This window comes from Saimiri boliviensis, chromosome 9 (assembly GCF_048565385.1).
Source record: "Saimiri boliviensis isolate mSaiBol1 chromosome 9, mSaiBol1.pri, whole genome shotgun sequence".
NCBI lineage: Eukaryota > Metazoa > Chordata > Mammalia > Primates > Cebidae > Saimiri > Saimiri boliviensis.
In genome coordinates this window covers 10947950-10972355 of record NC_133457.1, presented here as the reverse complement: position 1 = coordinate 10972355, position 24406 = coordinate 10947950, and the positions used below count along the sequence as shown (strand labels likewise).

General features: G+C 51.6%; 1 protein-coding gene and 1 pseudogene across 1 annotated transcript in view; both read left to right on the top strand.

Annotated features, from left to right (window-relative positions):
* Window positions 1-19194, top strand: part of SLCO2A1 (solute carrier organic anion transporter family member 2A1) — a 90207-nt gene extending 71013 nt beyond the window's left edge. The window contains exons 7-14 of the mRNA XM_003925063.4: window positions 1327-1405; window positions 1935-2099; window positions 3169-3358; window positions 5539-5704; window positions 8289-8452; window positions 12254-12318; window positions 15771-15894; window positions 17076-19194. Of these exons, the coding sequence (XP_003925112.1) occupies window positions 1327-1405; window positions 1935-2099; window positions 3169-3358; window positions 5539-5704; window positions 8289-8452; window positions 12254-12318; window positions 15771-15894; window positions 17076-17196 (1074 nt within the window). The 3' untranslated portion in view covers window positions 17197-19194. The remainder of the gene's footprint in view (window positions 1-1326; window positions 1406-1934; window positions 2100-3168; window positions 3359-5538; window positions 5705-8288; window positions 8453-12253; window positions 12319-15770; window positions 15895-17075) is intronic.
* Window positions 19195-19294: 100 nt separating this feature from the next.
* On the top strand, window positions 19295-24388 carry LOC141585579 (uncharacterized protein C3orf36-like; annotated as a pseudogene).
* Window positions 24389-24406: the final 18 nt, after the last annotated feature.

Here is a 24406-nt window from a genome sequence, read left to right as displayed (position 1 = left end):
TGCTGTTTATAAACCAGCTGATTTGGCCGGGTATGTAATCTCGCCCTTTAGGAGGCCAAGGCAGGAGAATTGCTTAAGTCCAGGTTGAGATTGGCGGGTAGGGAAGGAATGAAAGCATTCAAGACCAGCCTGGGCAACATAGTGAGACCTCCATCTCTACAAAAAAAAAAAAAAAATTATTTTAAAAACCTAGCCAGGCATTGTGTTGAGTGCATGTAGTCCCACCTACTTGGGAGACTGAGATGGGAGGATCACTTGAGCCCAAGAGTTCAAAGCTGCAGTGAGCTATGATTGTACCACTGCACACCAGCCTGGGTAACAGAGTGAGATCCTGCCTCAAGAAAGGAAAGAAAGAGAGAGAGAGAGAGAGAGAGAGGAAGGCAGGCAGGCAGGAAAGAAAGAAGGAAGGAAGGAGAGAAAGAAAGAAATGGAGGGAAGGATGGAAAGAAAGAGAAAGAAAGGAAAAGAAAAGAATTTAAAAATCAATAAACTAGCGGAGCGATCTTCGCCAGCTTTCTTTTTTCCTAAGCTTCCTCTTTACAGCGCTCCAGCCAATTAGAGTAGCGATATGGGAAGGAGTTGTGAGAAATGAGACAAAGCACGTGAACATCGGGCACAGGGCCCAGCAGTGAGTAAGCTCTCAGTGAATGGGAGAGCCTACTCCTGGCGATCATGAGTTCCCAGCAGGATCCTAACGCTGTCAGAGCCCAGGGGCCTGAAAGGCATCTGAAAGGCAGTTCAGAGCTGCAGGGCCTTAGGCTGGAGCTGACAATGTCAGATGAGGTAGGAAGGTTCCCTGGGGTAGTATACCAAGAAAGTGCAGGTAAAGGTTTAGGACAGAGCCTTGAGCAACACTCACCTTTGGGCTTAGGAGGGAGTAAGAATCCCAGAGAGGAGATAGAAAGTGGGAGGAGGGTGGGCTGGAAACAGATAGCTTTCTATACCAGCGTGTGCCAGAAGCCAATATTCCCTGGAATCTGAGAATAGAGGAGAAGTATAACCATGACACACGGGGGTGAGGGGTGGGGTCCAGGAAGACACCTTTGGCATCAGTCATGGGAAAGTTAGATATGAAATAATATGCTCACAGGTATCGTGGGAGGCATTGGCATAGATGTGTTCTGATTGTTGGCCAAAATATCAGGCTCACAGAAGTGCAGGTATTGTTGACTTCAAGAGAGCATTCTCCGGATGCCCTCCCATGCACACACGCCTGGGGCAGCTCACCTCTGCCCAGCCCTGAGCCTCCAGAAACTCAAGGGCCCCAGGGAAGGGTGGCTGCAGTGAGCCTGGGCCATGAACGCTCATCCCTTTTACTGTCTTCAGAGGGCTCCTGCCACAGCAGACGAAGCAAGGAAGTTGGAGGAGGCCAAGTCAAGAGGCTCCCTGTTGGATTTCATTAAACGTAACTGACCCTACAGCCCTGGGTGGGCTGGCTGAGTGCGGGCGAGGGGATAGCAGCCAGGGAGCCCCCAGCCCTTGTGGTGTTACGTGTGGTAAGAGGAAGTAGGAACAGACGGCTGTAACTGGCCCATCCTCTAGGTGTGCCTGCAGCCTAGGGGTTCTGCCAGGAATCCTGGTGACTACTACTTCGCAGGTACCAAGAGACCCAAATTCAACTGGGTCAGTCCCCCGCCCCCACCCCGCAGTCTGGCCCCACATTCTCCTCCCTCTTCCCCTCTTGTGGAGGTGGCAGACACGTGAGGAGACTGTTTCCAGTGCTAGTCCTATTTCTATCTGCCCACCACCTGGTTTCTTTAGGCGCTGGAGCCTGTGAGCCTGTGGCTGTGTGTCCCTAGATTAGTCATGGGGCATCCTGGTGCTCAGATTCTGCCCCAAGGAAGAAAAGATAGTTGCCCAGAAGGAGGGAGCAGGCAGGGGTGCCCCGTGCTGGTGGCCACAGAAGCCAGCCCTTGATGGTGGTCTATTCGCAGGCTTTCCCCGCATTTTTCTGAGGCTCCTGATGAACCCGCTCTTCGTGCTGGTGGTCCTGGCCCAGTGCACCTTCTCCTCCGTCATTGCTGGCCTCTCCACCTTCCTCAACAAGTTCCTGGAGAAGCAGTATGGCACCTCAGCAGCCTATGCCAACTTCCTCATTGGTGAGCCCAGAGGGTGCTGCAGGGGCCGGGCGGCAGGCACTCCAACCACCCATCCAGGGATGGGTGCAGGCCAGACCGGACACAAGCAGGAGCCGGAGGACTGCCCGAAAGAAAGAATTTTAAGGACAGTTTTCCTGGTTGGCAATCTAGAAAATTCTTGGCAGATTTCTGACTGACTCCCATCCTTCCAGGCAGGAGTGGGTGGAGGCCGAGGGCTGCCCTCTTCCCCGTCAAGGGGCTGGAAGTCTGACAGCTTCCCAAAGGCCCTGACATCATCAGGGCCAAAACAGGAAAGAGGGAAGGCTGCATTTGAGGTCAGACAGAATGCCTCCTGGGTTTTCTCTTTTTCCCCAGGGACCTGAATGTATTTGCTTTGGTTAGAGAGCATGTGGTCCAGTGAGTCTCAATCCAGGCTGCACCAGAGGCTTCTCTGGAGAGCTTTACAAAATACAGACACCCAGCCCTACCCCAGGTCAATGAAACCAGAATCTCTGGAGGAGGGGCCCAGCATTAGTATTTTTTCAGCTGTGTTGAGAACTACAGATGTGGTCCCACCAAGTACCCTAGGAAATCACTGGGCCCAACCCACAGGTGAGTTTAACCATATGGAGCTGGCAAGGTGATCAGTGCATGAGTTTTGAGGGTGACTCCCCTGCACCCCCTGGATGGTCCTTGGCTCTGACTTTATGCCTCTGGCCTTCCATCTCTAACTGGTACATAGGGGTCCTCACTCTCGTGTTGCTAAGCCCATGTGGTCACAGTGAGGATGCAGAGAGGCCCTAAGGAATCAAAGGTACTTAATAAAATACAACCCACATCGCTTAAGGTGCAAGAACCCCACTTCTGTATTCTTTGTCTAGGCAAAGCAATCCTGTCTTATATATTTCTGTAGATGTGCCTGGTAAACGGTAAATGCTCACTTAATGTCAGCTATTACTATTATAATTTAACATGCCAAATGTTCCTTCCTGAAGCCATGCTTCCTTCTTGGTGATCCAGCTCAGTGTTTGCAGCCCACACGCAGTCCCAGGCCCATGCACCCGGATCACCTCCTTCTGTCAACCTACAGGTGCTGTGAACCTCCCTGCTGCAGCCCTGGGGATGCTGTTTGGAGGACTCCTCATGAAGCGCTTCGTTTTCTCTCTGCAAACCATTCCCCGTGTAGCCACCACCATCATCACCATCTCCATGATCCTCTGTGTTCCTCTGTTCTTCATGGGGTGCTCCACCCAGACTGTGGCTGAAGTCTACCCCCCTAGGTAATGGGAATAAGGCCCTCTGCTAAGGCCGAGGCCTAGGTCTGGCTGTTATACATCTTCCTTCCTGCTTCCTCAACTGTCTTCTCTGCTGTACACTTTTTTTTTTTTTTTTTTTTTTTTTTTTTGACGCAGAGTCTCACTCTATTGCCCAGACTAGAGTGCTGTGGTGCAATCTTGGCTCACTGCAACCTCCACCTCCCAGGTTCAAGCGATTCTCCCAGGTTCAAATGATTCTCACATCTTAGGCTCCTGAGTAGCTGGAATTACAGGTGTGCACCACCACACCTGGCCAATTTTTATATTTTTAGTTGAGGTGGGGTTTCACCACGTTGGCCAGGCTGGTCATGAACTCCTGACCTCAAGTGGTCTGCCTGCCTCGGCCTCCCAGAGTGCTGAGATTACAGGCGTGAGCCGCCACGACCAGCTCACTTTTGTTCTGATCTCTCTTGTGGCAACTTGGAAAATCAGGTCTTGAATGGTATGCTCCATTATGAGAAGAGATCAAAGGCTCCTACTGGGCCTCCAGCAATCAGGGTTAGAGTTCTGTTTTCTTAAGAAGCACCAAAAACTAATTTGTTTGAGTTCAGGATGAATTTGTAGAGCTGTGAGCCACAGGAACCAGGAAATAAGCTATGTTTAGCATCAGTTCTTTGCTGGCTAGCATCACAGTTTCATTGAGCTGCTGAAGAGAGATGAAAGGAGACTTGAAAAGATCTGGAGAAGGATAATGAGAGTGATGGCAGACTTGAAAAATTAGGGCAGGTGAGGAGGAGGGCAGGTAACGTCTGCCTGTTCGTGTGCAGACAGTAATACCGGTCACAGTGTTAACTGGCTTTATGTTCAGGAAGAGCTTCAGAGCCCTGTGAGGGGGAGGATGCCAAGCAAGGGGCATTTTCATTATTTTTTCCTGGGTGCCACCTGGAGGCTTTCCTTTTAGACTTTGCCTAATATAGTTGCAGCACTTGGAGATGCTGTACTTTCAGCCTTGGTGTTTTCTCTACTTTTTCTTTGAAATGACCTCCTCTGTCTTAGTGGGTGAAGGAGAGAAGGGGTTTGAGGGAAGGGAGGGTTGCTCCGGGTGGGGAGCCCACCCTGCTCTGTCCCGCACTTCTGCAGGCTGACTATGGATTGAGAAAAGCCAAGAAGCCTTTGGGCCTTCTGGCTACGTCCACTGGGAGTTTAGCACATGGCTTTGTCATCAGATAGGCCTGGACTCTAAACCAGTGCTCCATACTCGGAGAAAGTTACTTACCTCATCTAAGCTTTGGTTTTCTAATCCACAAAAGGCGAGTTATTCCCTGTAGGCTCATTGTGATGACTGTGCGTGTAAAGCCCCTGGCAGGTGCCTGGCCCATAAGATGAACTCTCATTCGTATCATTATACTAGTGAAATATGTCGACAGTGGTCTGTCAGCCCCTTTCCCAACCCTCCCTGAAGAAGGTCATGAATATCAGATATGGGGGGACAGTGGGAACCCTGAGACCAACAAGTGACACCCATTTGGTTGAAGCTCAAGGGGTTGGAGTAACCTGGGCAAGGTCTACAGCAGGTGTTCCCAAACTACGGCCCACGGGCCGCATGCGGCCCCCTGAGGCCATTTATCCGGCCCCCCGCCACACTTCAGGAAGGGGCACCTCTTTCACTGGTGGTCAGTGAGAGGAGCACAGTATGTGGCGGCCCTCCAATGGTCTGAGGGACAGTGAACTGGCCTCCTGTGTAAAAAGTCTGGGGACGCCTGGTCTACAGTAAGCCAGGAGACAGACAGCAAACTAAAGCCTGGGTTGCCTCAGAGGCCCCAGCCACTGTTTTCAGGCTGAAGCAGAGGGAAGGTGAATATTGTCTGTGACCTGCCCGTTGCCGCTGCCCTTTCTGGTTGGTTGGTTGGTTGTCTTGACACCTGCCGTGATAGGGGATTCACCAGCCAGGCCTTCCCAGCGCATAATTGGCAGGTTTGGGCTCCGAGTGGCAGAAGACATGGAGAGATGCCGTGACCGCTTAACAGTGGCAAATCCACTGTTGGCTCCACCAGGCACAATTCAGATCCCAAGGTGGCGCTGGCCCAAAATAAATAGAGATGCACAGACACGCTCACCAGGCCAGGAACTCACGCTGGGCTGGAGTGGAGGGTTCTTCTTTGGTCTTGCTTTGTTTGACTCCCCGTTTCCTCTTTTGCTGGCAGCACATCAAGTTCTGTACATCCGCACCCTCCTGCCTGCCGCAGGGACTGCTCGTGCCCAGATTCTATCTTCCACCCAGTCTGTGGGGACAATGGAATTGAGTACCTCTCCCCTTGCCACGCCGGCTGCAGCAACATCAACATGAGCTCTGCAACCTCCAAGCAACTGGTAAGGGCAGCCAGGGTCCAGAGGCAAGAGCTCTGTAGGGTCTCAGAGCTCAGTGCATTGCCCTCAGAGACTGCTCCTCGGCTCCAGGATAGGCGGGGCTCCGCACACACTCATTACCAGCATCCTGGCCTCCTCTGAGCCACATCCAACCTCTCTCTACCTCCCTACCCTGGGGTCATGACCAGATGCTGACAGCCCACAGTCAATTAAAGACTGGCTTATGTCCAACAAATTCACATACTTGAGCCTAACAATGCTCAGAGCAGAAACCAGTCAAAGCACTCCTTTAGCTAAGGCCTTTGAGCTCCATCCTAGCCTCATGGGCATCTCTGGGTCCTGCAGACTGGCCATGGTCCAGATAAATCGAGGGCAGAGGGCTTCTGTGACACAGACCTGGAAGGGTAGAGCCAGAAACAGTAGCTGAGGGCATTTGGTTCAGCCCCTCAGCTCCCAGGTGTGGCCACTTGACTGGCCTGAAGTCATGCAGCTATTTAGGGCGGATCTGGGACTAGAACCCCCAGCTCTGCCTCAGTCTGGGACACTTCTATTCAAAGCCATGTATCTCCTGGCCACCAGCCTTCCACTTGGGCAACCTCCATTCACTGGACTTGCTTGGCAGAGTAAAGCCCATTTCTATGTGGCTCCAGACCTCCTAGGATCAGCCAGCAGCAAACCTACTTGAGTCATTTGTTAGGTTATTCGATCAACAGGGAACACTGGGCACAGCTGTGAGTGCTGAGGATGTGAGGGTGAACCCATCCGACAAGGTCCCTGTTCTCATGGAGTGTGCATTCTACCAAATAAACACACACGATAATTCTAGAAAGTGACCCATGCCATGGAAGGACTTACTCAGACAGAGAGTTCCCAGGAGCCTCCCGGAGAGGGTGACATTAGAACTGAGCAACCAGAAGAACAGAATTCGATGCACACTCCAGATAAACGGAACAGCAAGTGCAAGTCCCGAGGGCATCAGTGTACCGGGCATGCTGCAGGAAAGAAGAGAAAAGGCCGGGCTTGGTGCTGTAGGAGGAGTGTCACACCCAGCGGGCCAGGGAGCAGCCAGGGGCCAGAGCCGGGCAAGCCAGGCCTAGGAACTGCTGAGCAATAAGACTGTGCACTTAGCATAAGCACAACATGCCTTACTCCCTAAGCCTGGGTGGAGGGATGGGCAAGGCTAGCATTTACCTACCAACCTGCAAGTCTGCGGCCACTGCCACTTCTGCGGGCAAAGGAGCGTGGCTCTCAGCCAGAGGAGGGACGAGGAACTTGGACGAGATGCTCTGTGAGTTACCTTCCAGTTGTGGTAGCTTCTGTGGTTTTCTTATCTTTGTTAACTTACCTCTGAGTCACCTACTTCCAGAAATAATCTTGGCAAGTTTCCCGTAACAGCATACGTACCTCCAGACAAAAATCCATTAGCAAAATGCCAAGAAAAAAAATCAGTAAATTATAAAGAAAAAAATATCTATTTAAAAAATCCGGACTGAGAAAAGTAACAGCAATCTTGTATATAACTAACTTTGAAGTTTCTTGGGAGCCAAGTGAAGAGGGTGCATAGTTACCACTGTTGATAGAAGGAAACACACTAGTCCCATTAGTTCCAATGTTAGCCCATAACTGCCAGGACACTGAAATGGTCACAGGCTGGGCCATCAGTAAGGTGAAGACCACTGGACAAGGGCAGTGGCCACCAGAGTTGCACAACAGTGTTGAGCCATGTGGACTTGCAGAGTAGAGACAGGGGCCACCTTCTCTGGAGTCCCTTCTAGGCAGGAATTGTTCCCAGGCAGGGAGCTCTGGCAAAGGCCTGACAGATTCAGAACTCAGGGAATTCCGCTGTGTTCCCACTACCCTCCTACTGCTTACGCCTCCCTCTGCAATAAACACACAAACAGCCGGCCACGTGTGATGGCTCATGCCTGTAATCCCAGCACTTTGGGAGGCTGAGGTGGGTGGATCACAAGATCAGGAGTTCAAGACCGGCCTGACCAATGCAGTGAAACTGCGTCTTTACTAAAAATACTTGGACCTAATACAGGTGGCACATGCCTGTAATCCCAGCTACCCAGGAGGCTGAGGCAGGAGAATCACCTGAACCCGGGAAGCAGAGGTTGCAGTAAACCGAGATTATGCCACTGCACTCCAGCCTGGGCGACAGAGTGAGACTCCATCTCAAAATAATAATAATAATAGTAACACAAATAGTAAAAACAACAATCTGTAAAACCAGTACTGCTGGGCACAGGGGTCTGACCCAAAGGAGAGCCCTCCTGGTTCCCTGGCTCCAAGCTGGGTGGGGGCCTCGCCCGGCAGTGTTCCTGGGCCTTCAGATGTAGGTGTGACTTCTGGAGGAGCCCAGTCCACCCCAGAAGACGGTTTCTGTTGCCCAGTGACAGAGGTGGGACCCCTGGGGCAGCCTGAAACCCTCACCTGGCCTCTGCAGACTCACCCAGCTTCCCTGGGAACCAGATCCAAACACAAGGGTTGAAACCTAAGTCTCCAGCAAGAGCTGGTGCAGATGAAGTGCGTGAAAGTGAAATAATAACAAATTTCCTCCCTTTCCCTCCCTTTCCTCTTCAAGGTCTATTTGAACTGCAGCTGTGTGACTGAGGGATCTGCTTCAGCAAAAACGGGATCGTGCCCTGCCCCCTGTGCCCACTTCCTGCTCCCAGCCATCTTCCTCATCTCCTTCGTGTCCCTGATAGCCTGCATCTCCCACAACCCCCTCTACATGATGGTTCTGCGGTGAGTGGCACCCCTGAGGGTCTGGGGCGTGGCTTCGCCTTTCCCACATCGCCCTTTGACTTTGTGCCTAGTTGCCTGTTTCTCATCTCTCCCCCTTTCTGGCCCTCAGAGTCCTTTGAATGACAATGTGCAAGGATCTTCTGCCGAGGGGAAACAATACTAACGGCAGCAGTGCTGGGAGCCCTGCCAGCATGCTCTGTGCTGAGCTCCTCAATGTGGGGCCTCATTCAGTCCCACAGCGTCCATCTGTGTGACACAGGCCCAGTTGGCGCCTCGATTCTGCACATTGGAGGCTAAATCACTAGCCTGGTATGGCAGAGCCGGTGAATGGCTGAGCCACGTGTGGAAGCCAGGCTGCCAAACTCCACACTGTGGAAAAACCTATAGGTTTGCTTATTTTTAAATCCTAAAAGAAATGAGAAGAGCAAAGAGAATTTAGTTGGATACATAAAACCAAGGCAGGAAAATGTGGAAAGTTTCAGAGTCTGAGTGAGAGCTGTGGAAAAGGATGAAAACGAGAAAATCCTAGTATGCTTGGCTCCAGGACCAAGTCCCCAGGTCAGGAAGGGAGCGGCTGGCCAGGGCTGGAGGGGAGGAGCGGGGTGTCCCGTTACAGCTGGCAGCTGGCAGTGAATGCCTCTGAGGTTTTCACTGGGAATGACCCGCTCTTCACCTCACTGGCTACAAGGAGAAAACAACATTTGTACCAAATTCACCTAACCCAACCCCACGGCCCTCCCTCCTGTCCTCACTCACCTCGAGAGCAGAAAGGGGAAAAACACAGGATTTGCACTCCTGGTGCCAGGATCAAAGTCCCTGCTGTGCCGCATACTGGCTGTGGTGGAGTGTTATCTAACCTCACTGAGCCTTTTCTCCTCATTTATGTAGGAAATGGTGATAATGATATGCACCTCAAAGGGCTGGTGTCAGGATTGCATGGTAAATTGCTTTGTAAACATAAGGTGTTCTACATATTGGTTAATTGTCACTATTACCCAAATAATAATAATAATAATAATAATAATAATAATAATAACAATAATAAACGGCTAGCTCGGTGTCTAGGACCTATTTTCCCCAGAAGTCCAGGAGAAAAGGAAGGAGTGGATGCAGCCAGCTGTTGGGATCTGGGATTTTACCCTATTTCTGAGTGAGCTATCAAGTTAGCTTGAAAGCTATCAAACTACTATTTCAAGACTGCTGGCAGGAGATGTGAGACTCCTGGGTCAAAGACAAAGTACTTTATTACAGCACAGAAAGCAGCTTAGGGTGTGTCAGTTATCCTTGCCCCCCAAATCCTACAGGGGTGACACACAGAGGCCCAGGTGTACACTTTGTAAGAACACTGAGCATAGAGGAGCCACCGCTTACATGGTGAGCAGTAAGCAAGGCTGCTCTTGGTCTTGGAGGAAACGGTAACTCATGCCTCAGGGTTGCCCATCGCAACCACAACCCCGAGAAATGGTGCAGAAAACAGTAGCCAAGACCTTGCATTTTTAGCTTACTCAGCAAGAAGCTGCAGGGTACTTGCAGCCCACAGTGTGTTGCCTCCCCTGACACCACTGTCACCTGCTTCTCTACTGCTCCCCATCCTCCGCATTCAAAGTACTGACACCTTCACCTGAGACTCTGTAGTGGCTTCCCCTCTTGCACCTTGGGTCAGATGGACCACACTAGACCTTCTAGCCCTGACATAAAACTACATGAGGCCCTGATGAGGACAGGTGACAGGGTAAGGAAATCTCCCTGGCAAGTCCCTACATAGCAGGGAAAAGGGCAGTCCCTGTCAAATCACCTCCCAGAGGAATCCTGTCAAATCCCAGGGATGAGGAAGTCATGAAGAACAGAGCCTCATTTCAACCAAAGGATGGGCTTCTCTAGAAAATCTCTCCTTTCTAGGTTGGATAGGGGTAGAGGATGGAGAGAAGGCCCCAGGATGCCACATTGAATTAAAGATAAATCCCACTGGGAAAGATGACAGATGGATGCTATTTAGTGTGAAGGAGAAGCTTAAAGATAAATTTGAAGGCTGGGTGTGGTGCCTAACACCTGTAATCCCAGCACTTTGGGAGGCTGAGGCAGGCAGATCACCTGAGGTCAGGTGTTCGAGACCAGCCTTTCCAACATGGTGAAACCCCATCTCTACTAAAAATACAAAAGTTAGCCAGGCATGGTGGCAGGCACCTGTAGTCCCAGCTACTTAGGAGGCTGAGGCAGAAGAACTGCTTGAACCCAGGAGGCAGAGGCTGTAGTGAGCCAAGATTGAGCCACTGTACTCCAAGCCTGGGTGACAGAGCAAGACTCTGTCTCAGAGGTAAAAGAAAAAAAGATGACTTTGTTGGTGACCCAAGAATTATTTGTACGAGTCCTGGGCCCCAATTAGCCATGGGAACACAAGCTGGAAGTGAAGGCTGGCTGAAAATGTGGAAGGAGAAAGAGTAGTCAGAAAGCCAGCTTTCCTCCAGGGCCAGATGGGACAGAGACTAGAAGGGGCCCAAGACCTCAATCAAAATTCAAATTGGGGTGTCCGAGTTCCATTCATTGAGAATCTAGGTGAGTCTGCCCAGGGCAAGGGCCAAGACAAGGCAGGCATCTACTGTGAACTGGACCACGGGAGAGACCTGTAAACACAAGATCTGAGACACTTTGCGTCGGGGGTCCCAAGGGGTGCCTCTTCCCCTGCCTATTTCCCCAGTGAGTACTTCTCTCACTGGGCCATCCCTCAGGGGGCTGGAAAAAGGTCCCTTTCCAGTTTGCTAGCAGAACTGGGATGGTGGTGGTGAAACAAACCGTGTGTAGAGACCTGGGGATTACTTCTGAGTGCCCTTCCTCACTGTCCCCTTAGTACCGAAGGCTCTTCCGGACAAGCCCACCGGGAGTGTGTGTGCTCAGAGAACAGAGAGTCCTGGAGTCAAGTCACTCATCAGGTGCCTCTGCTGGGCAGCTCCTGGCTCCCCACCTTGTGTGGAGGTGTCCTCCCTCTCTCTACTCCTCAGCTGGAATGGCAGAGCCGTCCCCAGCTCTCTCTGAATCTCCTTCCTCCGCCAAACACATTTTCCTCTCTTGGAGGAAGAGGGTTAGGGGCAGGACCAGCTACTTAATTTGCAGGATCTAGGGCAAATGAAAAATGTAAAGCCCCTGGCTCAAAAATTAAGAATTTCCAGACAGCCGCAGCAGAGCATTAAAGCCAAACATGGGACCTTTCTGAGGGTGGAGTCGTATGCACACACCCACGGAGCTGGCCCGGAGTAGGGAATTCTTTTAGCTGTGCACAGAAGCTGCAGCCCAAGGGCCCTAATTACACTTTGCAGCAGGGCTGTCTTTTACTGGTATAAGACACTCTGTGGGAGTTGTTCAGACCTGCTGCTATCAACATACCCACAGCATCCTTCTCTCCGCTCCTAGCCTCTACTGCCCTCTGCCTCTTGAAGGGAGGTCTGGGCATCCCTGAAAATCACACAGACCGGTGGTTCTCAGTGGTACATCAGAATCTCCTGGAGGTAAAATACAGATTGCTGGGCCCCATCCCCAGACTTTCTGACACAGTAAGTCTGGGGTGGGCCTGAAAATCTGCATATCTAGCAAGTACCCAGGGGATGCTGATGATCCAGGGCCCACGCTTTGAGAACCACCAATGTGAAGAACTAGAGCATTCAGCCCAGGTGAACCCAGCTGCCAGAGGGCTTCTTGTCTGGCCACATGAGGGCCGGTTCTGACCTGCTCCAAGGCTGGCTGCCCCTGACCCAAGGGATCGTGCCGCCCTCAATCTGCCTGCTGCTGATTTCCTGTCTGTCTTTCCAGTGTGGTAAACCAGGAGGAAAAGTCATTTGCCATCGGGGTGCAATTCTTGCTGATGCGCTTGCTGGGTAAGTGTCTAAGACCCCTCTTCCCAAAAAGCTGCCCTAGGCGGTGGGGCATCCGAAGACTCTGGGTGCAGGGTAGCGATGGAGGAAGCACCATCTCATCACCATGGCAAAGAGAATCTGTGCGTAATCAACGGCAGATGCCAAAAACCCATGTGGACGGTTTCCCAGATTGCTTGAGGTTAGGAAACACTCCATCTATGGCATTCATTCCTAACTAAGTTATGTAAGAATAATGAAGAGTGAACACAGCTGAGAATACCTAATAGAGTGTTAAAGGCAGGTGTTTTTAAATCTTTCCCCTAAAACTCACTGTAGGAACAAAACTTTGCATTCCTGCCCAGCCAGAGTAGCCGCCAAGCCCAGCCCTGGCTTCCTTTCCATTTTACAAAATTCAGTCCTCCTGAAGGTATTCAGCAAAAGTTTTTTCCATGAGGGGCCCTCTGCTGATGAGTCCTGCTCACCCTCAAGCAGTTCAGAGCCCACCAGAGGAATGGAGCTGTGCACGAGTGATCAGCAGTGCCACAAGGGAGGGTGAGCAGCTCGAGGAGGGAGTAGGGAACCCCCAGCTCTCCTGGGGTGCCTGGGCTGAGGGCTGGGGTACAATGCAGGCCCATTCCTGAACTGCTCACACTGGCTGTTCCTTTTCTTTTTTGTTTTTGTTTTTTGAGACAGAGTCTTGGCCTCTTGCCCAGGCTGGATCTCAGCTCACTGCAACCTCCACCTCCCAGGTTCAAGCAATTATCAGCCTCAGCCTCCTAAGTAGCTAGGATTACAGGCACCCACCACCATGCTAGGCTAATTTTGGTATTTTTAGTAGAGACAGGGTTTCAACATTCTGACCAGGCTGGTCTTGAACTCCTGACCGTGTAATCCACCTGCCTTGGCTTCCCAAAGTGTTGGGATTACAGGCGTGAGCCACCGCGCCCAGCTGGCTGTTCCTTCTTGACACATTCATGCCCTAGACTTAAGGTAGTAATAGAGAGATCTTGGTAATGACAGGCACACAGAAGTAAAGGGATCTAATTGAACTGAGGATGTATTAATTAAGGGTGCAAACTACAGAGGGGAATATGGAGACTCCAGCAAGAGGAAGTTCAGTTACTATCAGGTGTCGTTTCTGATCATAAATGCTGAAATCGTGTATAGCCCACTGTGCGTCATTACCCAGGGGCCAGGTCTACACTGCACCGTGCAGTGGCTTCCATCCCCATTTAGGATGTGTTGGTGATGTCCCTCCTGGGGCCAGCTGAGCGGGAGCCCTTGCAGGGCGCAGTCCAACCCCAGGTTGGGAGAAGTGTTTGGGTGATGGGAAAGAACCAGCTTTTTCAGTGGGATTTCTTGCTCCTCTAGTCCCTGCTGAACTCCTTCGAGCCCCTTCAGACCCTGTTCCTCCTGCCTGCATCATAAACACAGAGGACGCAGGGCAGCAGGATCTACCTGTCCTCCTGGCAGAGGCTCCATCATCATCAGAGCTACTTATTTACATTTATAACTTAACGTTCTCTAAAACATCTGCTGGGAAGGAGACCTTGCATTCCTCTCAGCCCATCCAGCAGCCAGGATAGGCTCTAAAGAACCCTTTCCTGCTTCCTCCAGCAACCTCAAAAATGCCCTTGAAAACAAGGACTCGGTCACACTGCTCAAAGCACTTGCTGCTTTTGTTTTTCCATTTGAGTTCGGATAACCCAATGTGGGACCACAGTGAGAAAACCCAGTCCTGGAGGGGTTCCATTTATCACCCAAGAACACAGTCCATTCTTGGGTAGAAAAAGGACTTTCTATTACAGTTTCAAAATTACCCATTGGGATTGGGTTGAAAATGGTTCTGGACTTTGTTTCTACTCAGGGAAGTGCCATATGTCACTCTGGCCAGTTTTCATCCCCCCGTCCTCCTGGAGACCTGGGAGTGGGCAGGATCTGAGTAGAGAGGCTTCTTCTTGCAGTTTCCCACTTGGGCAGCGCCACAGGTGGCATATTGCCTGCCTTTCTTCTGGAAGCAGCTGCTCACAGGGCCGTAACAAAGTCTGGGTGGCTGTTCTCAGCACCGTGGTTCTGAGAATGGGATGGGCCAGCCTCGGTATAAATCCTGGACAAGCCCCTCCCCCGTCCAGTGACTGCCTAGAACTAGAGCTAGTGGTACAGGGCAGGTGGGGCGTCTGGAATATTTAACAGTCAGGAAAGCATAGCCCCTGCTGAGCCAAATCTTAGCACTCAGCTGCTGGGAAGTTCGGGGCCTGGAGCAGAAGCTCTGAGCAGCCAGGTGCTGGGAGGTCTGCAGGCGGGTGGTGTCTAATCCAGTAGGGCAGCTTGGTGTGGCGGAAGTGCGTGGGATTAGAACCTCCGTAAACCAGGGTTCAAAAGTCCAGCCTTCGCTTCTCTTGGCTGTGTAACACTGTGCCAGCCCAGAGCCCCTTCCTCTTCACTAAAAAGCGGGCACCCACACCTCGGGGCCAGTGTGAGGATCTGAGAGGTCGATGCCTCTAGAGCCTCCTGCCACACATTGGAGGCCTGTGTATCTCCACTCTGAGCTGATCTCAGAAGAACTATGTTGGATGTCTGAGCTGGCATCAAGGAGACCCCTGTGACTCTCTCTGCCTGGAAAGAATGGCCCGGGTCCCTTTTCTCTTCTAAGGCTTCCAGTGAAAGAGAAACTCAGGCTTCACTAAAAGCTATTCTGCTTTCCAGAGACACTGTAAGTCCTATGGGTGTGGCAGAGCCGTTCTCATATACAGCTAGTGCTCGACTTACGACCACGATTGGTTCCGACAGACCGGTTGCAACACGATTTGGTCATAAGTTGAGTAGGCTATATGTACAGTACTGTGAAATGATGTTATAAAAATCTTGAAGTCATATTTTATCATAATTTTCTTTCATTATATATCATAATTTTCTTTCATTATTGTTATATATCATAATTTTCTTTGTTCATTTTAAGCCATTTGTATCATCTCTACACCATTTTGTTTCTTATTTTTACATTTGTCAGGTTTAAGTAAAACACTGCATTACCAGTACAACTGGTTTAATATTTGCAAAACATACAAAATTACAAAATACAGGTGCCTACAAAAATACAAAATACCGGTGTAAAAAATACCATAGGAAACATTTTCCCAAGTGCAAAACATATCAAAATATATAAACATGTACGAAACACAAATTGCTGTACCGAGTCTGGGATAACAGTTGAAATGGTGCACACGGAGATGGCAGTGCTACCAGAAGCTGGTCTGCACTGTCGTATGCCCAGCTGGGCAACGCTTGTGCTGCCAGACACGGAGCAGTCGTGGCTAGCAATTGTGGTCGTAAAGTCGAATGGTCGTAAGTTGCATAGGTTATAAGTCGATCAATACCTGTACATGAGCCATGCAGTGGACTTGGCTCCCACTCCCACTGGGCACCTCTGCGCACAGCTCCACCTGACCGGGGCTTTCTGAACTCTCTTCCAGCCTGGCTGCCATCTCCAGCCCTCTATGGCCTCACCATTGACCACTCCTGCATCCGGTGGAACTCGCTGTGCTTGGGGAGGCGAGGGGCCTGTGCCTACTACGACAATGATGCTCTCCGAGACAGGTGAGGGCCCAGCACGCAGTGTCCTGGAGCCAGGCCATGGGCTTGACAGGACAGTAGTCATGTGTCTGGTAGCTACTGCGGGGTCTGTCGGGCTTCTGAGGAAGAGAACGTGAGGGCTTGCCATGCCATGGACAGGGAGCAGGGGTTACTATAACAGGCATTCCAGGGCTCACAGTGAGTTCAGGGGCTTCCATGACCCAAAAGCCCTTGGAAGGGGCAGCAGCAGAAAGAAGGGGCGGGGATGGCTGGAGCCTGAGGAAGAGGCCACGGCTGTTGAACAGTGGAGGCCAGCCTGCTGCTGCTCAGAGACAGAGGGGCTGCATCATGGATCCTGGCAGAGGTCCGGGGGGGGGGGTGACGGAAAGCAACCTGCCTCAATGGGCCAAGTCCAGTTGCAGCGCCATTGGGTTGACCCAAGTCCAGCTGCAGCGCCATTGGGTTCTGACCCAAGTCCAGCTGCAGCGCCATTGGGTTCTGACCCAAGTCCAGTTGCAGCGCCATTGGGTTCTGACCCAAGTCCAGCTGCAGCGCCATTGGGTTCTGACCCAAGTCCAGCTGCAGCGCCATTGGGTTCTGACCCCTTCTACCTCACCTGCTGCTGTTGTCCTATGACCCAGAAACAGTGGGAAGGTGGGCTCGAGGGGATGAGGCAGGGGCTGGAAATGGTATGGGAGCAGCAGAGAAGGCTGCAAAAGGGACAGGCCAAGACAGCAGCGAGAAGATGTCCCTCTCCTTCTGACTCTGCTTGGAGGAGAGGACCCTCTGGGGCTGGCTGGGGCAGCTGGGTCCCCTCTGGCTTTCTGGAAGGAGCTGGTGGAGGGATGGTAAGCACCAGATTAGGAGTCCCATGCCTACTCCCTGCCTGCTTCCCTGCAGCTTTGTTCCCTTTTGGGTCAAAGAAATGAGGAAAGTGATCCCCACCTGGATGGTGCCCACATCCTCCATGGGCCAGCGTGGGAATGATGCCACTCTGCCCAGTGGTCCTGGCCCTGGGATCTGGCTGCAGAGCTCCCCCCTCACCAGTCCTGGCCCTGGGATCTGGGCTGCAGCGCTCCCCCCTCACCAGTCCTGGCCCTGGGATCTGGGATCTGGGCTGCAGCGCTCCCCCCTCACCAGTCCCGGCCCTGGCATCCGGACTGCAGAGCTCCTCCCTCACCAGTCCTGCCTCCTCCTGTCCACAGGTACCTGGGCCTGCAGATGGGCTACAAGGCGCTGGGCATGCTGCTGCTTTGCTTCATCAGCTGGAGGGTGACAAAGAACAAGGAGTACAATGTGCAGGAGAAGGAGGCAAGCCTCATATGACCCCAGCCCAGGCCACTGCCCTGCTCCAGAGAGTGGAAGTTGCCTCTTCCGCACCTGCCTATATTCACTAATGTTAACACGTCATTTCCTTTTTATATTTTTAAACAAGAAAAAAAACCCAGTCCTCATTTGCCTTCCCTACCCCCTCCTCCCAGAGTCCTCCCCAGAGTTCCTAAGGGCCCCTGTGCATCTGTGCTGTGTGGGCCGGAGCTGGGGGGCAGAGTCTTCCCTGCCCCCTCGGAAGGGGCCCTCAGATGTCCAGGCTCACTTCAGTGCTGGGTCCTCCAGCAAGGATGCCACTGAGGCAGCCAGGCCCCTACCAGCCCTGGGGGGAGTCCTAAACGGAGAAAGAAAAAGGGTATCTGCCCTCCTTGCCAGGCAGCTCCACTCTCCCGCTGACTGCCCGCGCCCTGCAGAGCAGCAGGGGTGAGAGGAAGAAGGGGGTGGCTGAGTTATTAACAGCCAGAGCCACTGGGAGCCTGGGGAGCCTGGCTGTAGCTCTTTGCACCTGGGTTTGACATCAGCACAGACTATGGGAGGGGCTGGCTCCCTCCCCCTCGGATCCTCACTTCCTGTACCTAGAGGCCATTCTGGATGCTGCCATGTTGGAAAGTACAGCCTCTGCTCATTACCTGCACGCAGGCACCAGAACAGGGACTGAGAAGCCCCAAGGATGGGTCATCTAAGTGCTGTTCATAGGAACCCTGGACCTTTCTGTCCTTATCCTCACGTCTATCACTGTCTTTCTGGGGTACGTTTCAAAGCAAGAAAGCTACAGCATAGCGAAGACCCAAGGAAGCCTATGAAATGGTCCTGATGCCCAACCTCCCACCCCTTCAATGTGGAGACGAGACCCCCTCATCTCAGAGTAATGGGAAGAGCCTCCCACACCTCCCTGGCCGCAGGTGAGGCGGGTTCACATGCACTTCCCTGTCTGGACTTCAGCCTGTATTCCAAGGAGGAGAGAGGCAGTCTGAGATGACGGCAAAGCAAGTGATGAAGCGGAGTGAATATCCACTGTCACCAAGCTGGATGGCAAGCTGTGACCCACAAAACAGAGCCAGTAAGGTTGGCTTTTCTGGTTTCAGACACGCTCGTACCATCAACATTTTCTCAGCCTCTTCTCACTGTCTCCAGAGAGGTGGGTGCCTGGGTTGAGAGATACTGCTGCTATGTGATAGAGGTTGAGAGACAGAAAGCAACAAAGGAAGCCATTCTTCAACAAATATGATATTTATTGGAGACTGACTTTGTACAAAGCAGTGCTAATATAGGGTTCTCCACGGAACTTCCCTCAGCTCTTAACTTACTTCATTAGGGCCTCCCAGGGTGTGTGCGGTGGGCAGTATGGGACTGGGAGCATGGGGTGTTGGTGAGAGCAGGAGAGGTGGGGAGAGCAAGAAGCCACAGATTGGCATGAAGGATCCTGACCTGACTATCCATGCCATCCACGGCCCCCAGACTGACTCTGCATCCGGCACTTTGCCAGACAGCTCTGACTCATCATGTCCTCTGGAGCAGCTGGGCGTGGGTCATGGCCATATATGACCCTTAAGTGCCACTCTTCTTGGAAGACCCCCTCCAGAAGCATACTAGAAGCCACCTCTGAAAAGGCCTCATATGGTGATATGCCAAAATATTTATGTCAATGTCCAAACAATGTCCAATGTCATAAGACTGAAGTCTTTCTGGAAAACACTGTTACAGACAGGCTTATTTCCAAAGCCACCTTATTTCCAAAGATCTCACTCAGGAAGGGAGGCTCCATGCAACCTCAGGGGACAGTTTTAGCATTTGAAATGGTTCTGCTTGGAAAATGATTCCCTGCAACTAACCCTGGTCTTTCCCATGGCAATTTAACAAAATTTAGAAGGCACTGCCTTCAGCTAAGTTCATGAACAATGAATGCCAACCTTCAGATTCTGGAAGATTGGTTGCCCTCCCGAACCTTTATTCTATTATAATATTACTATTAAAATATTCTAATTTTGCTATTGACGTAACTTGGTCATGAATTTATGTTGTCATATAGGTCTGTAAGAGAACAGACAGCACCTGGACCTTATTTTATTTTATTTTTGAGATGGAGTCTCACTCTGTCACCCAGGATGGAATGCAGTGGCATAATCTCAGCTCACTGCAACCTCTGCCTCCTGGGTCCAAGTGATTCTCCTGCCTCAGCCTCTCAAGTAGCTGGGATTACAGGCCTGCACCACCACACCTGGCTAATTTTTGTATTTTTAGTAGAGATGGGGTTTCACCATGTTAGCCAGGCTGGTCTTGAACTCCTGACCTCAAGTCATCTGCCTGCCTCTGCCTCCCAGAGTGCTAGGATTACAAGTGTGAGCCACTGCACCATGCCAGCACCCACATCTTGCCAACAAAGGAAGTTCTCTTGACATAGATCCCAAGGGTCCATGGCCATGGGGATTAGAGGTACTGCAACTGTCAACCCATCAGCCTGGTATCAGGCAGGTACCAGACATATACCAGACACTGCTTATTCCTTCAGTGAAGTTCTGCTGAGCTCTGAGAAGGCCTGATCACTGCTCTTGAGTTTATATCTGGAAGTGGGATTGGATGCAAACAGCTAAGTCCATGGCACAAAATAGAATTAATATCATAGTCATAATTGATCACATGGTCACAACCAGTGCTACTGCTGCCCAGAAAATCTGTCTTCTCAGATGTCAGCAGGGAATATAATAGTGTCACTTTCATTTCACTTCTAGAGCAAAGCTTAACTAACTTTCTTGAGTGTGAGATGCTCATAGAGGATGTTGTTAAAATGCAAATTCCCAACACCCTCCACCCAGCCGGAGTCTACTTCTGTGGGTCTAAAGGGGACCCAGGAATGGCACTTTTAATGGCCCCCTCATGAGACTGGTGTGGGTGGTTCTCAAACCCTGTGAGGTAGGCTCTCCATGCAGCAGAGCCTGGGGGAGGCCCATTTGTGCTTAGACCACTGAGAAATTTATAGGCTCGATAGACCTTTGGTCTGACTTTTTGGACGGCTGCAACCATGAGTGAGTGGGCATGAAAAGCACTCTAAGAGCTCACATTGATTAGGCTCTTATCAGTACTGAGAGAGACATTCTCACTTCACAAGCTTGGATGTGCAAAAAGAAAAAAATCAATTATTTCTTTAAATCAGTTAAATCTCATTTCAAACCCCCATCCTGCTGTCTGGCTGGAAATTCGACATCAGCCATGCTTGGGTCTGACTCTTAGAGCCATCTGAAGGTCCTTGGATGCTTGTGCATTCAAGGGTGCCATCGTGGGTCTTGGTCCCTTTCACATTTGAGGCTATTTAATGGCCCTGCTTCTCACCTGAGCCTGGAAACCCTACAAAGCCCAGACCCCAGGGTTAGGGCCACCTCCCTGCATACACTCGAAGCTATGCCCTCCCCCAGCCCCAGTCCTAGGAAGCCCACCTCTCTGCACCACTCCCTTTGCCCCCATAATCCAGCCCCTCAAGGGCTGAACAAAAAAGCCAGAAAAGGGCTGGGGCGCGGTGGCTCACACTTATATCTTAGCACTTTGGGAGGCTGAGGCGGGTAGATCACCTGCAGTTGGGAGTTTTTCAAGACCAGCCTGACCAACATGGAGAAACCCCATCTCTACTAAAAATACAAAATTAGCATGGTGGCGCATGCCTGTAATCCCAGCTACTCGGGAGGCTGAGGCAGGAGAATCGCTTGAACCCGGGAGGCGGGAGGTTTTAGTAAGCTGAGATTGCACCACTGCACTCCAGCATGGGCGAAAGAACAAAACTCTGTCTTAAAAAAAAAAAAAAAGCCAGAAAAAGAAGAGTGTGCAGGAAATTTTTTTATTCCATCCTTCTTTGACCCTTCTTGAAAAAAGAAAGCGCAAATACAGTGATAACTAAATATTATATCTCCATCAATTATCCTTTGGCCCAAAGCCCCCTGGGGTGATCCTCCATGACGGATGCCCCATTTAAAGGTGAGGAATCTGATCCTGAGGAAGCAACCATCGTGACCAACTTCACACAGATAGTAACTGGCCAGGCCTGGACTCACACCAGGCTGTACACCTCTTTCTGGTCCAGCCCAATCTCCCCAGCTGAGTCGTTCTGAAGAGTCAGGGTGGACTGAAATCGTGGGAAGGCCCTTCTTTTCCCACTGATGTTCACTGGCCCATGGGAGGGAAGTAGTGGAGCAGGAGAACCAGGCCACAGTTCATTTACTTACCTTCTATTTAGCAACATCACAACTATTCACTAAACAGGGCCACTTTCTCCCTATAGCACCATGAATTAAAGGAGAGTTGTGGAGAAAAGAGACAAACAGGGAAGGGTTTTGAGAAGAAAGGGCCCTGAGAACCCTGCACACAGACCTTCGAGGGAACAGCCCCATCTGGTGACTGATTAGCAGATTCTTGCTCAAGAAACAAAGCCATATTGTGATTTTCTTTAACCTCTCAAAGATGGAGAGATACAGTTAAACTGGAGTCCAAAGCCAGTCAGTATCAAATTGATATTAAAATATTATATTACACACTTCCAAGAGATCAGCAGTGGCTCTGTGTGTATGCGTGTGTGTGTGTGTATGGGAGAGAGAAATCACGCAAATCCAGGAGAAATACATCCTATCTTTCACAACCACAGGAATTAAATACCTGGCAGAAACGTCCATCTCCTGCCAATAGCACCAGATACCAGATTCATTATAACCTTTCATCAGAGATTAAGTATGGAAACAGATCCTGTGCAAGCCCTTGGCATATCATACATGAGAGGTAGTTTTTCTCCATGACACACCCTGGCCGTTCCTCCATGCTCCCAGCCACATCACGTTCCCAGCCCTGCTACACTTTGGCAATAATAACTAAAATGTGCACAGATCTTTACCGTTTACCAAGCCATTAATTCATTTAAAACACTTCTTTAATCCATAAATCAGTGAGGAGACGCTTGGCTATGCTGTGGTAACAGACCTCTCTAATCTTAGTCACCTGGCACAACAAAAGATTAGATCTTGCTCACAGAAACCTTCGGTGATCTGGGTGACTCTCAGGGCAGTGGCTCAGTAATGCCCCCTGTCTGCTCAGGGCCAGGAGAAATGGCCTCAGAGCCCCCCAACCAGTGTCTCAGTAACCCCGGCTTTTTGGATCCTGAGTTATTCCATTTCATTATAAGCTGTCATGATCAACAGGGCAGGGGAAGGACGTCCTGGAAGATCCTGCACTGCTAAGCAATGCTTTGGTGCAAAGTAAGCCTCTTCACTGTGCTCCCAGCCCAGCTGCCACAAAGGCGGGACAGAATATCCTGTGTGCTCAGCAGAAGGAAAGAGCAGATATGGATGCACACTGGAACCCTCTACTGTGGGGAGGGAACGTAGGTGGACACAGCTGCTCACCGGGACACTTAAACCAGCTTCGCGGGGCTGTCAGGGTCGGGAAGCACGGTCAGGAAGCACAGTCTGGAAAGATTTCCCAATGGAGGAAGCACCAGCAGTGGGTCCCTGCAGCTCAGGAGATGATGCCCAGGCAAGGCTGAGGCAGTCTGCAGAGGGCTGGGAAGGTGGGAAAGACGATTTGCTCAGAGGAGGCAGAGATGAGATGGGGGCCAGGAGAGATGCAGGGTCAAGAATAGAATGGCTTCAGAGGGGAGAGATTTGCAAAGGACCACAGGGTGGGGAGGCTGCGGAGCCCAAGAGGACAGCTGACGAGTGAGACCCTGCAGGCGAGGAGGAGGTGGGCTGACTCTCATGGCAGAATCGCACTGGAGGTTCCCACCAGCCCTGCGGGGCAGCCATGCCTAGTCCCATCCTGCACATGGAGAAAATGAGGCCCCTTCCAGTCATGCCTCTCGTCTCCCTGCATGTATGCAGTATGTGATGTGTATAAGGACAAGAGATGACAAACACATGACCCCTACCCTTAAAGGACATACAATCCAGAGCTAGGACGAGACCTTAACACAGTGCTCTGAGTTCATTTGCTGAGCAGTGGGAGAAGGGGCTTGATCCTAGCCATGCAGGAGAGACTGGATTTCAAGAGAGTTGAATATGCTGGGGAAGACTTTCTGGGTCTTCCTTACCCAGGAAGGTAAGGAAGCAGGAAAACCCGTGCACAGTCTGAGAACTCGCTGGCCGAGGCCCGTGAAGGAGCCACAGTTAGGCAGGAGAGGCAGGCAGATCCAGGCTGAGACCGTCCTGGCGGGTCTTGGGGCTGGCTTACACCAGGCGGTGAGGAGTGGGCTCTGCCTGGTCCTGGCTCCTGGGTCCTGGCTCATATGCGCTTCCACCCACTCAGGGCCTGGAGGAATGGCCTCAGAGCCCCCGCCAGCCGGGCTCAGGAAGGCATTCCTAGCTCAGAGTACCCTCCTGGAGTCTACACTGGAGAGACTCCTGAGCGGGCCAAGCCACACACCGAGATGAGCAGAGGCGCAGTCCTCCCGCGTAGATTCCACCCCTGCTCAGCACACCCACGGAGCTCCCACCTTGCCCACCTGGGAGGAACCACCCGCTCTGCCCCTGCTCAGGGAGAGGTGGCGGCCGCTGCTCTACCCCTTCCTTCCCTTCCTCTTCCACCTTCTCTGTCTTCTCATCTGGGTGCTGGAACCCGTGTGTGAAACAGAGTCAGAAAGCCTCAGTCTCAAGGCAGAGTGGGGCTGCTCATTTAAAACGGCTTCTACTCAGGTCCCCAGCACGACTTAATCTCTTTCTCTTTGCTCTACAGGTCTATAAATGGGCCATACAGCAGGCATTCCCTTTTTAAATCCATAAAATCCCCAAATCCATTAAAAGTGACTTCAGAGGTCCCAGAGAGGGACCAACATTTGTTTAAACCTTTGTCCTCGTGACATCTTATGACCGCCAGCTTACAAAAGAGGGACTGGAGCTCTGGGTGAGACACACTCTCCCTTGAGTCCACGTTGGAAGGGACAGAGGCAGGTGTCACACAATTCCTCTTTGACCCGACCCGCTTTAAGCCCAGAGTTTCAACAGCTCAGTTGGGTTGAAGGCTCAGAATGGACCAGACATACATTTGCGCCTTGAACCTTCGTGACAGCCCTGTGAGACGCAATTGTCGTGCCGTTCCGCAGACGTGGAAAGCGGCCCAGGGGCCTGCGGGCTCGGCTCCTTTGGCTTCCTCCGAGAAGACGGCCGAAGCCCCAGCCGGGTGGGCGAGGCGGGGTGCGCGGCCCCCAGTCGGCCACCAGGGGGCGCCGCCCCCCGCCGCG